Source organism: Cricetulus griseus, chromosome X (assembly GCF_003668045.3).
Source record: "Cricetulus griseus strain 17A/GY chromosome X, alternate assembly CriGri-PICRH-1.0, whole genome shotgun sequence".
Taxonomy (NCBI): Eukaryota; Metazoa; Chordata; class Mammalia; order Rodentia; family Cricetidae; genus Cricetulus; species Cricetulus griseus.
Window position 1 is genome coordinate 76,458,020 of NC_048604.1, and position 16,294 is coordinate 76,474,313.

General features: G+C 34.0%; 1 protein-coding gene across 4 annotated transcripts in view; it reads left to right on the forward strand.

Annotated features, from left to right (window-relative positions):
* Positions 1-16,294, forward strand: part of Pola1 (DNA polymerase alpha 1, catalytic subunit) — a 309,461-nt gene that overhangs the window by 124,215 nt on the left and 168,952 nt on the right. For all 4 annotated transcript variants that reach the window (XM_027431877.2, XM_035450313.1, XM_035450314.1 and 1 more), the window contains exons 27-31: positions 783-815; positions 1,531-1,623; positions 3,926-4,131; positions 6,231-6,363; positions 10,769-10,900. In XM_027431877.2, coding sequence (XP_027287678.1) covers positions 783-815; positions 1,531-1,623; positions 3,926-4,131; positions 6,231-6,363; positions 10,769-10,900 — 597 coding nt within the window. The remainder of the gene's footprint in view (positions 1-782; positions 816-1,530; positions 1,624-3,925; positions 4,132-6,230; positions 6,364-10,768; positions 10,901-16,294) is intronic.

Sequence of the window (16,294 nt, forward strand, 5' to 3'; positions counted from 1 at the left end):
ATTGCTTTCTTTGTCATTTCACAACTAACAAATGGGGATATTAAAGTAGCTACCTCTTAGAGATCTTGGAGAAAAAAAAGAATGTAGGAAGTGCTCTGAGCACTGTATCTTGCACATGATTTAGTATCTCTTTGCCTGCTCTCAATGAGTCATATTATTATGTCTTCAGAGTCCTTCACATAATATATATGATGCTTGTGATAGGGCCCAAAGTATCTTATATCTGCTTTTGTCTTATGTACCTTATTTTATGTTTTATAGCATGTAGCCACGTAGGCCTGGGGGCAGATCCATTGATAGTTATCTGTATGTTTGTTTTCATTTACTCTTTATTTGAAATTGATCATTTTACTGGGCACTCTGCTAACTCCAGGCCATATAGTTGACTTCAAGGAATTTAGTTTAGAAAATAATTTTAAATTAAATAGAGTACTTTGTTATTCATCTTTTAACATTCTGAATATGGGTATATGCTAGATTTTAAGTACTATAAAGCTTTCTTTAGTCATATAATACTAATAAAATATTAGTACTGAGAATAAGTGACTTTGACAAATTATTAAGAGGTACCTTATTATTCATGTTTATTAAAGATACACAGAAATACAAATATTTATTGCCTTGTGTGTCTTTACTTAGATTATTTTGATGTTGTTATTTGAGATTGGGTGTTGTGAAACATTCAAGAGCTTTAAAGATGCTTGGGAAGTGGAAATGTTTTGTGATATATTTATGCCTTTGTAATTGTGTAATATATTAATGTTTGCTTTTGTTTTATTTAGATTCTGATGCATACAAAAGAGATGGTACAGAAGGTAATGCTCACCATTTTATTCTAAAACAACTCATTCTAGGTGACATTTTTGTGTTTGAAGAAAATTGTAACTCAAACATACTAAAAATTGTTTCTTTTAGGATGCCTGGTCTATGTTTGTAATCCTTCTCTTGTATCAACACTAATATGATCTAGCCTCTGCTTGAACCCTACATGTGTTTCAGGCAAATTAGTAATGGTGCCTATTAGAATTTATTTCTAAGCCTTTATAATGTATATGCTCAGTGTTGCTTGTTATGATTGATTTTTTGGCACATTTCATATTCTACTAAATACTGTTTGAGAATCCAATAAATATTTGTACCCCAGAAATTTTTAAATTCATACTTTTGCTTCTTAAACTGCTATGACCACTAAGTACATGGTAGAATGGTTACACATAGACCCTGTTTCCTAGTTTTATCCTTCTTATTTTTATTAAATTCCATGTTCTATTTCAATTGAAACTACACACAGTTAATTCTTCCAGGTTTTTAAGAAGAAAATTGGGAAGGTTTTCTTCATCTTGTACTGCTTGCATTTCTAGTTCACAAAGGGCTTAATCTTCAATTGTGTACCCTGATGGTAAAGATAGTAACATGACCTGTGAAAAATCGGTGTCATCTATAGTCTTTAGTACTGGAAACCTTCAGTTTCATTGTGTGAATGATCAGTGTGATTTGGTTATTAATCTTTATAATTTTGGCTTTTATTAGATGAATCTTGAAGTTATTTATGGAGATACAGATTCAATTATGATAAATACTAATAGCACCAATCTGGACGAAGTATTTAAATTGGGAAACAAGGTGAGATAATTTAATGATTGCTTATTTTACCTGGGTTTGTGAATTCTGTATTTAACATAGTAAATACAATAAGTACACATGTTATGTACATATGTATATTTTTGAAAATAATAAATTTAGTTTCAATAATTTTTTATTCCCTCAGTTTTTTCCTTACACTCTAATTTGTTTTGAGGGCAAAATTCAAAGGCAGTTGGTTTCCTTAAGAAATAGATAACATTTTTCCTTTGAAAAAAATTTAAATGTAGTCACATTAGAACTTCACGCATTGCTATTCATAAGGAAATGTATTTCCAATAGTATTCAGATATGTTTCATACATACATATGATTGAATGAATATTTACCTATCTACACATACACATGTACTCACACAAATTTAATTTATTGGAGTATTTAAAATATATTAGAAAATACAAAGGGACATTTAGAAGTTGTCATGGGTAGTCTCTTTGTTTATTTTTTGAGATAGTTTCTCTGTGTAAAAGTCCTGGCTATCCTGGAACTTGCTTTGTAAGACCAGGCTGGCCTTGAACTCACAGAAATATGCCTGCCTCTGCCTCCCGAGTGCTGGGATTATAGGCATGCACCACCCCAGTCCAGCCATTAGTCACCTCTTAATGGTGATTCTCACATGGCAAGTAAGATTTTGTCCCAGTATTCTAAAAATTGGCACATCTTACAAATGACATTTTTTTTCCTTCCTGGAAAGTATGGAATTTGAACTGTACTCTTCACTTGTACATAAGCCTAGCCTTTTGTACTCATACTGGGCCTTGCAAAGCTTTGCAGTTTTTCCTAGAGGTAATGATTTGTGCCTTAGTCTTGTCAGCAAAGGTCAAATGACTGTTCATTTATTCATTCAGCACATTGCTATTTGTTTATACTCAAGGTGCTAACTGACATTTTGGACACTAACAAATTTTATGTATTATTTTTTGCTCATATAATTGTTGGATTGTCTAGTTATTAATCAATTCAGTAGTTTCAAGGCAGAGATACATATGTATTGTTTTAGATTCAAGAAAGACCAACACATAATTTCCTGTAGTTACTGTGTATTTCCTAGTGAAGAGAGCCAGTCACAACCTTTGTTTTGAAGGAATGATTTTAGTTTTTCGAGACAGGATTTCTCTATGTAGCTTTGGGGCCTGTCCTGGCACTTGTTTTGTAGACCAGGTTGGCCTCAAACTCACAGAGATATGCCTATCTCTGCTTTCCAAGTGCTTAGATTTAAAGATATGTGCCACCACTGCCCAGCAGAATAATATTTATGTTATTATCTCTGTTGATTTTTTAAAATATTTAATTTTTGAGATAAGATCTTGTTATATAGCTCAAGCATACCTTGAACTTTGTACCCACCCCAAATTGACTTCAATATTGCAACTTTCCATGTTGTTGAGATATTTATTTTTACTTTTTTGTTTGTTTGTTTGTTTGCTTTTCAAGACAGGGTTTCTCTGTGGCTTTTGGTGGATGTCCTGGAACTAGTTCTTGTAGACCAGGCTGGTCTTGAACTCACAGAAATCTCTGCCTCTGCCTCCCAAGTGCTGTGATTAAAGGTGTACGCCACCAATGCCTGGCAATTTTTACTTTTATTGGTGTATTTTCATTGTATATACTTTTGAGTTTTATATAGGCATTGTCATACAAGTTTGCAATGTACTTTGGGCATGTTCCCCATTCCTTCCTACCCTCATATGTAAGTTCAATCCCCTTTGTTCTCTTAGATACTTTTTGTTTCTATTTTCATGTCATATGATTTTATAGTGTATGAATGTGTGTCTGTATAATCCAAAATATACAACTGAGAGAAAACATGCAATAATTGGTTTTCTGATTATGACTTAACTAGCTTAATATTATAATTTCTTATTGTATCCATTTGTATACATATATTATAATTTCATTCTTTATGCCTAGAAAAATTCCATTGTGTATAGGTATACTGAATGTTTTTTACCCATTCCTCTGTTGATGAACACCTATGCTGACTTCATAACTAAATTATTGCTAATAGTGCTACAGTAAACATCCATGAGCCAATTTTTCGGTGATATTTTGACTGAGAATCTTCCCGGTAAACACTGGAGAGTGATGTTAAGATCTATTTTTGTTCTTTGCTTTCCAGTGTTTTTGAATTGTACACTAAATAATTCTGTTATGTAAGTTGGATAATACATGTTAATGACATGTGCCTTCAAGTTTTGTTGAGGTTAACTCCTGGGAATTTATAGCATATTCATTTTTTTCTTATTAGGTATTTGAATCTGATAATGAAATAATTGAAATTTTCACAGGTAAAAAATGAAGTGAATAAATTATACAAACTGCTTGAAATAGACATTGATGGTGTTTTCAAGTCTTTGCTACTGCTGAAGAAAAAGAAATATGCTGCTCTGGTTGTTGAACCAACATCAGATGGGAATTACATTACCAAACAGGAGCTAAAGGGATTAGATATAGTTAGAAGAGATTGGTGTGATCTTGCCAAGGACACTGGAAAGTGAGTTTAGTTTTTAATTTTGTTTTTGTTGATTGTCCTTCAAATATTTGTTTAAGAAAATCCAAGTGTTATGGAAAATGCCTTTAAGTCTGCCAAGCAGACTTTGTTGTTACTATTACTGCACATTACAAATAGAATTTCACAATTAGATTAAAAGTTAGATAAAGCTAAATGTGCACAGTAAGAAACACTAGATAAAAGATAACATCTTATGTTGAGAGTAAATCTTTATATCTAGATCTTTAAAGAGTTGATTTCGTTGATACTGTTTTTTATTTCTCTTTTTGAAAGTGTTGTGTTTTGTACTCGTGAATCCCTAGGTCCAGATTATAAACATAATTTTTATGATTTCCTTGTTTAAAACGTGATTGAAAGTGGGCCATGGAGTGAGACTTTATTCCCATATATCATTTGTACATAACTGATTCTTATTAACCTTAGATTAATTTGAGTGATAGTTCCAAAGTACTGTTTGTTTTTCTTAAATAATACTAGCTAGCTTTGTACCTTAAAATGAAGATTACGATTAAAAGTTTATTTTTGATTGTTGTCACATTAATATATGAAGTATCTATTTAAAAAATCAATACTTAGACATGTTATATACCATCTTTATATATTCCTATTTTGTGATCTAGGTCAGTTTTGACGATAGAATCTTTTCTTTATTTCTAGATTCAAAGGTACTTTTAATTTTTGCTAAATATTAGCATCTTAAACTTATTTTCCAATCTTTTCTGCTTTCAAGTTGAGAACTTGAACAAATGTTGCTTCTGCAAAACTACTCTTGGTTAGGCAAAGTTGATCATCTGAGTATAGGTCATGGTCTGCCTTTTATGAAATGTGGTTTGAAATGCTTCATTGCCCCCAAATATACTCAAGACGAAATTACTTTGTATAGGCTTTCGATTAGAGTGTTCTCCTCAGCTTTTGTGTTTTCTAAGAAAAGATGCATCATAATACAAGTAAATTTCTCTGAGTTAGAAATGTATTAGTAATTAAAGCTATACAAATGTTTTTGTTAGAATTCTTTTTCTGACAAAAACTAAAGCAGCTGTCAAATCTTACTCTGCATTTTCTCAAAAATGGATAAAGTATTGGCTTCTTTATTTTTCTTTTATCTTGAGTCTTTGTATAATAATATGAATATTTCGAGGGATAGCATAAAGTTAGAACACTGAACAATTTATAATGGAGCTGAAGGAAGAAGTGTTTGATATCTTTGATTTTCTCCCTTTTTTAGTTTATTATTTTATGTGTATGAATGTTTTGTGAGCATGTATTTTTGTGCACCATGTTAATGCCTGGTGGTCATGGTTGTCAGAAGAGGGCATTGGATCCCAAGGGACTAGAGTTGTGAACTGTCAGGTGGGTCCTGAGAATTAAATCTTCATCCTTTGTAAAAACAAGTACTCTTAACCACTGAGCCAATTTTCTAGCCCCTTAGATTTTTTTGTTTACTTAAAGTGCTTCATATTTCATCTTACCTAACTAAATAGTCATCTTAGGTAGGGATGATATCTTGATGCCAGAGATACTATCTTGTTGCTTTTATGAATAAAGATAAATTTTATCTGCTACAACTTTAGCTTGTAATTAGAATTTAATTGCTTCTGGATTTTATAATTACATAAAATCTGATGGCACACATTTTTTCCTGTATTATATATTGCATAAAGCATTAGCTGCTACATAAATGAGTGATCTTCATGTCAAAGGGCAGACCTGGAATTCTTAGTGTAGTAAATTTTCGGTAGAGTTAATATTTAAATTATAATAAATACATTTGGGACTGGGGAAATAGCTTAGTGGTTAAGAGTACTTGTTGCCCTTGTGGAAGACCTGAGTTTGATTTCCAGTACCATACTTAACTCTAGCTTCAGGGACTCTTATACCTTCTGCTGACCTGTACATATACCTGGCACACAATTTGATATACAGATATGCATTCAGGCAAAACATTCATAAAGTCTAAACTGCCTTCTAGACACTAACCCTCTTATTAGCTCTTAACATAGCTCTTGTCCACATGCCAATGTCTATCTTTTCTTGTTTTTGACATATATTATTAAACATCATATTTTTCTTTCTTTATACAGCTTTGTCATTGGCCAGATTCTTTCGGATCAAAGCCGGGACACCATTGTGGAAAACATTCAGAAGAGGTTAATAGAAATTGGAGAAAATGTGCTAAATGGCAGCATCCCAGTGAGCCAGTTTGAAATTAACAAGGTAAATGTAGAATTTATTGCTGAGCCCAGCTGCTGTCATATGTTTTTCTCCTCCTTCAGATACTTGAAGAACCACCTCATTCTTGCAATTTAAATAAATTCTGGCTGGGGGTGAAAGCTGCTTAAGAACTGGCTCACAGATTGAACATTAGCATAGCTCTTACAGCCACAGGTACTGCCACATCTGGTACAAATGAGACCTCTTTTTACTTCCAGACATTGTTGGAATGAATTAGGTGGCTATGTGTGTCAGGGACTAGTGAATGCTATCTCATAGACCTCCAAAGTAATAGTTGCTTGACACATAGACCTGCTCATTAATATTCATTCTTAATCTTTCATTCATTCTCCTCCCCATCCCCCATTGTCCCTATTTCCTAGCCTCTTTTCTGCTGCTTCTACCCCCAAATATATGTATGTGTGTATGTTACTTCACAGATGGTGATCCTTATGGCATCTGTAATCAAAAGGCTTTTGGGTACAGATTGAGTTACAGTTATGACAGTGGTAACTTATTCTGTATATGTAAAGCACTTGTGCATCTTAAAACAAAACCATATCACATTATGGGTATGGATATATTTTTCTTACCTAATTTGAAAAACAAAAATCTTAATTTCCAAAGTAGTGTGTAATATGCAAGATGGTAGGTTAATAGTTTTTCTTCCTATTTAAAACAAGTATCCTTACATATTCAGAAGCTAATTTTCAAGTATCACTTTATTCACTTTGTGATAGGTTCCTTTGTTAAAGCTCATATATAAAAAAAGGATCTGTTGTTGACAATAAGGAGAAGTTTTAGAATGAAAACTCATTCATGCTACTTCTATATTAAAATAATTATTGCCATTTTTTCTTATTTCCATATACTTTAAAACATTTTATATTGTTAGAATTGCTTTATTATTTAGAAAACCAATCTTATTTTTTGAGACAGAACAGGGTCTTATGTAGCTCAGGCTAGTTTGAACCCTGGTTTCTGTGTATATATATTACCTGAAAAATCATATTTTTATATTACTGGGAAAATCTTGTATGCAAGGCCCTAGGTTTGATTCCTAGCACCCATAAACAGAGTTAATCAATTCATTAATTGCCTGTTTTGCTGACATGTTTATTTAATTTTTTCTTTGTTGATTAGTAAGTTTTCTTTATTGTACATAACTGCGTTGAACATCTTTATTCACTTGTCATTTTGCTTTCAGATGGATTACTTATTCTGTGTTCCTTGAAATAAAACATTTGTGTCAAAAGATATGACTATCTGAATGGATCTAGGAAAATTGTTTTGTGAAAAGGTGGTGCCAGTTAATAATAACAAAATACGTATGCTATTTTCATCACTGTTTCTTTGTTATGGTGATGATTTTTAAAATAAAACATTGCTACCATAGTGGATATGAAACTTTTACAGTGGGTTTAAATGCACATGATTGTACGTATGTGCATATGTGGAGATTCATGTGCCATGACATGCATGTTAAGGCTAGAGGACAACTTGAAGGAATTCAGTCTCTCCTTCCACCATATGAATCCTAGAGATCAAAGTTAGGTCAACCATCTTAGCAGCCCCCCTCCTCTAGTTTTGTTTTTTAATTTTATGAAGCTTTCTAAATTCTACTTGTAAAATCTTTGAATAATCTCAACCTCATAATTAGAAATTCCGTTCCACAAAATTCAGAATTTCTTAAAATTGTACTCAATGTTATTGAAGTTAATGATTTTCTTAAGTAAAGCTGCCTTTTATTAAGATGTCCATGCAATATTGCTCATCCATGTCATAATCCAGGTTTTAAAAGATTGAAATATATTAGGACAGTTTTCTAGGCACTCTGATCTACTAATTATACTACTTTAGAATATGTACATAACTTGAGTGTGTGAAGGCATGTTTGAAGACCTATTTTACTCGGCTATATCACTCCTCACTTAATCTCAAGAATCCTTAATACTCTAATAGCTTTTGTTTATGTGGGATATGCTGATACGTAGTTTGCTTAAAATTAATAGATTAATTGCTAAAATGGCTTTATTTGATCACATAAATAAATTTTTATTTAAAAATAAAAGTAACTATTTTTCTTCCCAACACCATCCAAAAAGGGAAAGTTACCTAGAGGATTGGCATAGTTTCTTAATTTTTAACATTTTTCATGAGTTGTGAGTGTTTTACCTGCTTTTACATGCATTGCATGCATGTCTGGTGACCATAAAGGCCAGATGAGTCGTGAAATTTCCCGGAAATTATACTGATAGGTGTAAGCCTCCATATGGTGCTATGAACCAAAACTAGGTCCTTGAAAAGAGCAGAAAGTGCTTCTAACCACTGAGCAATCTCACTAGCCCCCATTTCCTAGTTTGTAAATCTCTTTAATATTTATCTTGATAGAAGCTTTCTGAATTTTACTGTATCCTATGTCCATTTTGTTTTGATGTGTGATTTTACTGATGTATAAATTTCAGTTGTATAGAAATAATTAGAAAAGGAGAAGTATTTAGATTTTTTTCTTTTTTTCTCAGATTTTTTTATTTCAATTGGAAACAAGATTGTTTTACATGAGTGGATAGCCTTGTCCTCTTCATGATTTTAGAGGAATTGCATTGAGTTTCTCTCCAGTTAATTTGATGTTGAATATTTAGATTTTTTCTGATAGATTATACAGTGTTCTTTGATCCTACATTAGAATTCTACAGGTTGTATTTTCTTTAAAGTTATTTGTATTGTGACCAGTAAACTGTTTTTTTTTTCTTTTTTTACTTTAAAGTTTGCTGGTCTGTATTATACTTTGGGTTTTGTCTTATTTTGTTATTGTATATTCATTGTAAAAAATAATGTGCTATATGTCATCTTCATGCACATGTTGCATGTATTTTTATCTTATTTACTCTTGTATTGAACTTTGAGTGGATATCTTATCCATATATGACATTTTATTTGTTGGGTTATTACATGAATTATGCAGATCTTAAAATGGATATATTTCATGTATACTGTCGAAGCACATGTTAAAATACTTCTACTTTATTAGAAATGTCTTTAGTTATTGGGAAGCTGTCAGGGTCACAGAAGTGAAAACCTATTTCTTAAACTTTGAACTGGACTTGAAAGGTTGAATTTTGTCATTGATGATATCTATTGTCATATTGATTTTTTTTTTCTTGAAGTAGCGGGTCTTATTTAGTTGAGGTTTTTGTTGTAGAGAAACTGCTAGGTCCATATGTCAAAATAACTGGTGTTTTCCTACCATTGTTTCAAGTGAAAAATACATTCTCTGTACACAGCAGTTAGTTTAGCTTGTAACTCAAATAGTTGTATAAATAATTTTCCTAGAGTAGCCTTTATTCTTCAGATATGCTTTGTTACTCTTTGTGTTTAATCATAATAAAACAGTAGATTTGTTCTCAAGGTTTTACAGCTTTAGAAATTACTATCTTTGCTAGACATGATGCCTCACACTTGTAATAACAGCACTCAGAAAGTTGAGGCAGGAGGATTGCCTCAAGCTTGTATCCAGCCTGTGATACACAGTGAGTTCCAAATCATCCTGGGCTATAGAGGGAGAACACCCTCCTCAACGTTACTAGTTTTTACTGCTTAGTCAAGAATGTTTTCAAGTAAAAGTACCTTGCTATGGTGGTGGAAAGTAATACACTGACTGTTAGTACTACTGTTAGGATTCCTATTTATAAGGTATGAACAGTTTTTACCAAGCTTTCTTTCTGGATCATTTTTGCAATAGTATTGCTAGAAAATAACTTTCATGGTCAGATGGTGGTGGCACATGGCTATAATCCCAACACTTGGGAGGCAGAAACAAGTGGATCTCCGTGAGTTCCATGCCAGCCTGCAATATAGAGTGAGCGCCAGGAGAGGCTCCAAAGCTACACAAAGAAAGCTGTCTCAAAAACAAAAATAAACTTTCTCCTGACTGGTGCTGTTCTTGCTCATGTTGTGCTCACTTTCTGTTACAAACTCACTGTACTCTGTAGAGCTCAAGTTGGCATTCAGAGTAAATTCAGTACTGTGTGGTACATTGGAGGTTAATTTAGTTAGAGAAGACTGAAAAACAGATCATTAAGTCAGAGTAACTGTTAATTCTCTGATCCCAACTAATGAAATGAGAAAATTACAAACATGAGGAGAAACTCTAATGCTTCATAGAACACTGGATCTAGAGTCTTAATTATTTTAAATACTCAAATACTATGTGGCATAAACTTACATATATCTTTGTTGGGCTTGCATGTGGTTATGCCTATTACTTAGTGACACAGAGAGAAACCATGTTTTCTGCGTACATTGTCATTTTATGTTATACATATATGATACTGGCTAGATGTAAATATATACAGAAAGTTTTATTTTAAAAATTGGTGAGTTTATTGTTTTCTTTTTTGTCTTTTAGGCATTGACAAAGGATCCCCAGGATTACCCTGATAAAAAAAGCCTACCTCATGTACACGTTGCCCTATGGATAAATTCTCAAGGAGGCCGGAAGGTGAAAGCTGGAGATACAGTGTCCTATGTCATCTGTCAGGTAAAACTATTGTATTTTGAGTCTTGTGCCTCCTAAGAATCCTGGACTGGGAAGATGGCTCAATAGGTAAAATGTTTTTTATGCATGAGTGTGGACCCATGTTCAGATCCCCAGCAATCACACAAAACAGCAGGTTTAGTGGCTTGTATTTATATGTAGTGTTGGAACGTGGGGGCATGCAGATCCTCGGAGCTTTCTGGCATTCATTGAGTGACCTTATTTTAAAAACATAAGGTAGTATACTGGAGAAGTGACTCAGCAGTTAAGACCACTGTCTGCTGCTCCAGAGGATCTGGGTTCAATTCTTAGCACACATATGGTGACTCACAACTGCTTAACTCCCATCCCAGGGGATCTCATAGCCTCTTCTGGCCTTCTTAGGCACCCGGTACACAGGTAGTGCAGACACACATGCAGGCAAAACACGTCTACACATGAAACACAAAGAAAACATAAGGTAGAGAGTCATTGAGCAAGTCATCTGATGTTGACCTGTCCTCAACACACATGTGCACACAAGAACATGTAAACACATAAACCACTGGTCTATATACAGGAATCTTGGGTGAAATCCAGATAGCTGCAGTATCTTACTTAGTAGTAGTCTTCTAAATAACTGTTCCCATGGAGAGATGGTTCAGTTCAGCTAGCTTTCAAATCTTAAAAAAAAAGTTCTGTAATGTTTCATTACAAGTTTCACAAAAAATTCAAAGTAGCTTTTGGAGGTCATTGAAATTATTTTTATGTGAATTTCATAACAGTTACTACTCTTTGAACTCTAAATTAACTTCCATGAAAATATGTAATAGGCTGGGGTTGTTGCTCAGTGGTGGAACTCTTGCTTAGTTTGTGTGATGCCCTGGGTTTGTAAAGTGGGAAATTACCAATACAGAGTCAGATAGAAATACAAGGGATTTTAATAGGGAAAAAGCCTTACTTACAGAGTAAGCTAGCCAGCCGATGGGCAGCAGTCTGTACAGCAAGCCGAAAGCGAAACCGAAAGTGCCCCACCACCTGACCAACTCTCACGCTACATCACCCTGACCACAGGTGTGGTCAGAATCACCTGTACCAGCCCCTAAGTAGGCGTGGCTACAGCTTCTCCTACAGGTTTGATCCCCAGCACTACAAAAAGAAAATAAAGTATTACATGTACTTTTGATGGTATATCAGCAACAGTAGTGGTTATGGTTGTTTTTAATCATTCCTTTTGTGACGATTTTCATTACGATAAGACAGTGGAATAATAAAATAAATGCTTTGTCTTCCTAGCTTATCAAAATAATTACTTGAGAAAATATGAAATGCATGGAGATATTGAGAAAGATTTACTTTACTTTCCTCTCCCTACAGCTTCTCTCCTTCCCACGCTTTCTTTCTCCCTATTTTGTAAAGCACCTCTAAGGAAACTATGCTTTCTCAACATACTTCACAACTGATAACTAGTTTTGGTTGAGAATGGCATATCACTAATAGGGTGAAGGAAAAGTAGGGCAGAGCAGGACATTAGGATTTTTTTCTCTTGACTTCAGTTGGAAGAAAGGAACACCAATGTTTTCTTCCAGTATGTCCGTCATTAGCCTCTCTCAAATTCTTTAAAGTCACTTACCCCAACTCTTAATTCATCTTTAACATTAATGTGGTTTGAATAGGTTGGCCCATGTAAACTCATGTATTTGAGTGCTTCTCCCTGTTTGGCCTTTTTAGGAGGTATGGCCTTTTTGGAGTGGTGTGGCCCTGTTGGAAGAAGTATGTCACTGTGGAGGCTGGCTTTGAGATCTCATATAATGCTCAATTTGTGCCCAGTGTGGCTCATAGTCACCTCCTGCTACCTGCAGATCAAGATGTAGAACTCCCAGCTTCTTCTCCAGCACTATGTCTGCCTGCATGCTGGCATGCTTCCCACCATGATGTTAATGAACTAAATTTCTGAAACTGTAAGCTAGCCCCAATTAAATGTGTCTCTTTACAGTAATAAAATCCGAAGACAATAAAAATTATACTATATTATTACTGTAACAATTTTTATATAGACTTTAAAATTCATTCCTATACAAATGACCTTTGCTAAAATATAACCAGTGTGCTTTAAAAAGCATAGGGCTTTATAAAAATCAAAAGCTAGTCTGTTAATGTATTATCTGCCACATACTGTAGATGATGTACATAACAATGATAAGTACATGGACAGGAATCACACTTGACTCTATCTCCCTCCTAGGGTTACCCTTGATTAAGAACTGTTAGAGAAAGCCAATTCCTGCAGGAAAATATTTCCATAAATGTCTGGCTTGCTCAAATCCTTAATGTGCTTTGCATATTGCTTCTGACAAGTGTCATCTCAAAAAAAAAAACAATTTTCAAATTATGCAAATAAAGATTTTGGTAAATAGGCTAGTTTTTTTTTTCACTTATGTCTTCACTTACATGAACAAGCTCCTAGATTATTAATAACAGGAGCAGATGGTAGCCTATAACTTTGAAAAATAATACAGGGTTAGTGAAATAACCTCTAATGATGAGATCAAGACAGATAAATTTTAAACAAAAAGTATTTTATTTAAAATTGGAATGGAGGTATTTGGTAATACATAAAATAGTATGGTAGATATATTTAAAAGTCAGACTTGTATTCCTTAATGTCAAAATATTTGCTCATATTCTTGTTTTGATTACTATGTCCTTAAAATGCTGTTGCTAATGTAGTACAATAAACCCAGTTTGATGTGGTTTTAACATTTCCTGCACAAGAATACTGTTCCTTCTTTTTAAAATACAATTTATATTTGTTTTTATTCACTTATTTTCCTTAGCATATTCCAAGAAAGGGCATAGGATTTTAATTTGCCATTTTTCCCCACAGTGCAATACTCCCACCTTTCAGCATGTTTACTAGCCAATACTGCCCATCTCTTTTTTCTTTTAAGTTTCATAGCATAATATTTAGAATACGTTTTTGATGATAAACGGTGACAAATTTCTAAGAAGATGTGTGCTGCCCTAAGCCAAGTTGTCTTCTAAGAACAGCTTGTCTTTCAAATACGTTCAGTTTTATTTAATATTTTATGTGTAGAATAGTGTAACCTACTGATAAAGATTCAGTTTTTAAATTGTGTATGAGCATTTGCCTGCATGTATGTAGTGGAACACCTGTACTTGGTGCCTGTGAACACCAGAAGAGGGCATCAGATCCCCTTGAACTGTACTTAGAGACTGTTGGGATGTGCCATGTAGGTGCTGGGACTAAACCTCAGTCCTCTGCAAGAGCAGCAAGTGCCCCTAACTGCTGAACCATCTAATCAGCCTCTTGTTTACTAATTTTAAACCTGTAACTACTTACTTTTCATTAGTCATAATTTTTGTAAGGCATATCTTTGACATAATTGCTTTAAGAGGCCTCCTGTTAACCACTTAGATTTTTCCCCATTAGTTTACCACTAACAATGACTAATTTAGAACATCTGATTATCCCAAAAATTGATGATTTGCTACATGGAACCCTCAAAAAAGACCAACTTGTTTCCTTATCTGTTCTTAAAAGGTGTTTTTATGTCACATATGTGTGCCACATGTTCTTGAGATGTTGTTCAGTTTAAGAACTAGATCTTTGAGTAATATAGCTTAGGTGAGCCTAGCTGTTTTCCCAGCACACATTATCTAACCAGTTGTATTGTTTTTTGAGGTTAAATTTTTTTTTAAAATATGCAGTAGGAAACATGTTGGAGTTACGCTTAGTTATAAGCTATTTAGATTAAAGTTAAAATGCTTGAAGTAGAGAGTATACTCAGAAATTTTCAAATATTCCTTTATGAGGACTTAGTGATAATACTGTAAAGTAACTCAAGCACTTGGTTTTGTTTATTTTGCAGTTCTTGGGATAGAACTTAGGACTGTGCATGCTAGGCAAGCACTTTACCCCCAGTGACTCAAACATTCTTCACTTCTACATTTCACCTTCAATTCACCATTTAAAAATGATAGTTTATTAAAAAACAATGATTAAGCCTGATTAATTCTGACTAATTTTTTTTTCTTTACTGAGTTGTGAAATATGGACAAACAAATAGATTTTAACCTGAGGGTTGCTTTCTTTCTAGGAATTTCATTATGCCTTAGATCAGGTAGAATATAGTTGAAACTCAGTACATTTTATCATGAACACAATCTGGGAGACAAGGCCCTGCTTTGGGTCTAGTTGAAATGGAAGGGTTACCTCTGCTTTGAGCTGGATGCTGAGCTTCGAAGAGACTGATTGTGGCAGGAGAGAAAGAATAGGATTCACATTATAATCAGTTCTGCAGAGCAGCTGAGCCCTGTGAATAGTTATAATTTACTAGTCTGAATATTAAATTCTGTTGTTTCAGTCAAGAGGAAGAGTGGAGTGAGTCATTGGATGTTGGTCCAGTAGAAGGATAACTTTTTGATTCACAGATGACAGTGACATCACCATAGAGCTGTATGTAGGCTAATTACATAGAATCTCACAACTTTAATTTTATGGTGTAAAAGAAATAGCTCTTGAAATGAGTCTCTAGCCCACCTTTATTTGTTTGAGGAGGAGCCAGCTTAATAGTACAAGTCATATCCCTTCCACTAGTCAGATAATTTGACTTTTGAGCACTGATGCTTTCAAGGTAGATTCTTGTCCCTGTGATAAAACACCTGATAGAGACAAAGGACAAAGGACTTATTTTAGCACACAGTTGGAAAGGATACATGTTTATCACAGTGGGAAAGGCATGTCAGTGGGGCCAGCTTTCCTTTTACTCTCTGGTACAGGAGAGTGAAGATACTTACATTTCAGTGGTCCAAGAACCAGGAAACAGGGGACAGTGGGCAGATGTTCTGCTGGCTTTCTCCTTCTTTTCCTTTTTAGTCGTTCTTGAACCTCAGCACAATGAATGGTGATGCTTACTTTCAGGGCTGGTTTCCCCACCTCATTTAATTATCTCTGGAATCATCCTTACAGACATGCTCAGAAGGCTGTTTCACTAATACTCAATTTGATATCAAGTTGACAGTGAAAGTTAACCACCCTACCAGGATTGTGCATTACTGTTACTCCTCTGTCTTAAGTCTTTTATGTCTTGTTTCTACTGGGGTTTAATCCCTTAGCTTTCCACTTGTTCATTTGGGGCAAGGATGGGTGCTTCTATTGCTGGAATTATAGGTAGAAGTCGTTGCATTAACAGAATAAAGAAGTATTATTTATTCTTTTATTATCTTGCCTTTAAAAGCCTTTCTCAGTAGACTAATTGTCACCAGTCTTTCAATGTGTTTTTTTCATGGCAGGTAGAATAATATAATCTAGCTAGTGTTATCTTACTTACTGGTTTCATATTCTGACAGCAAAGAACACAACACACTCGATTTACATTCTCAGGCAATGGGTAA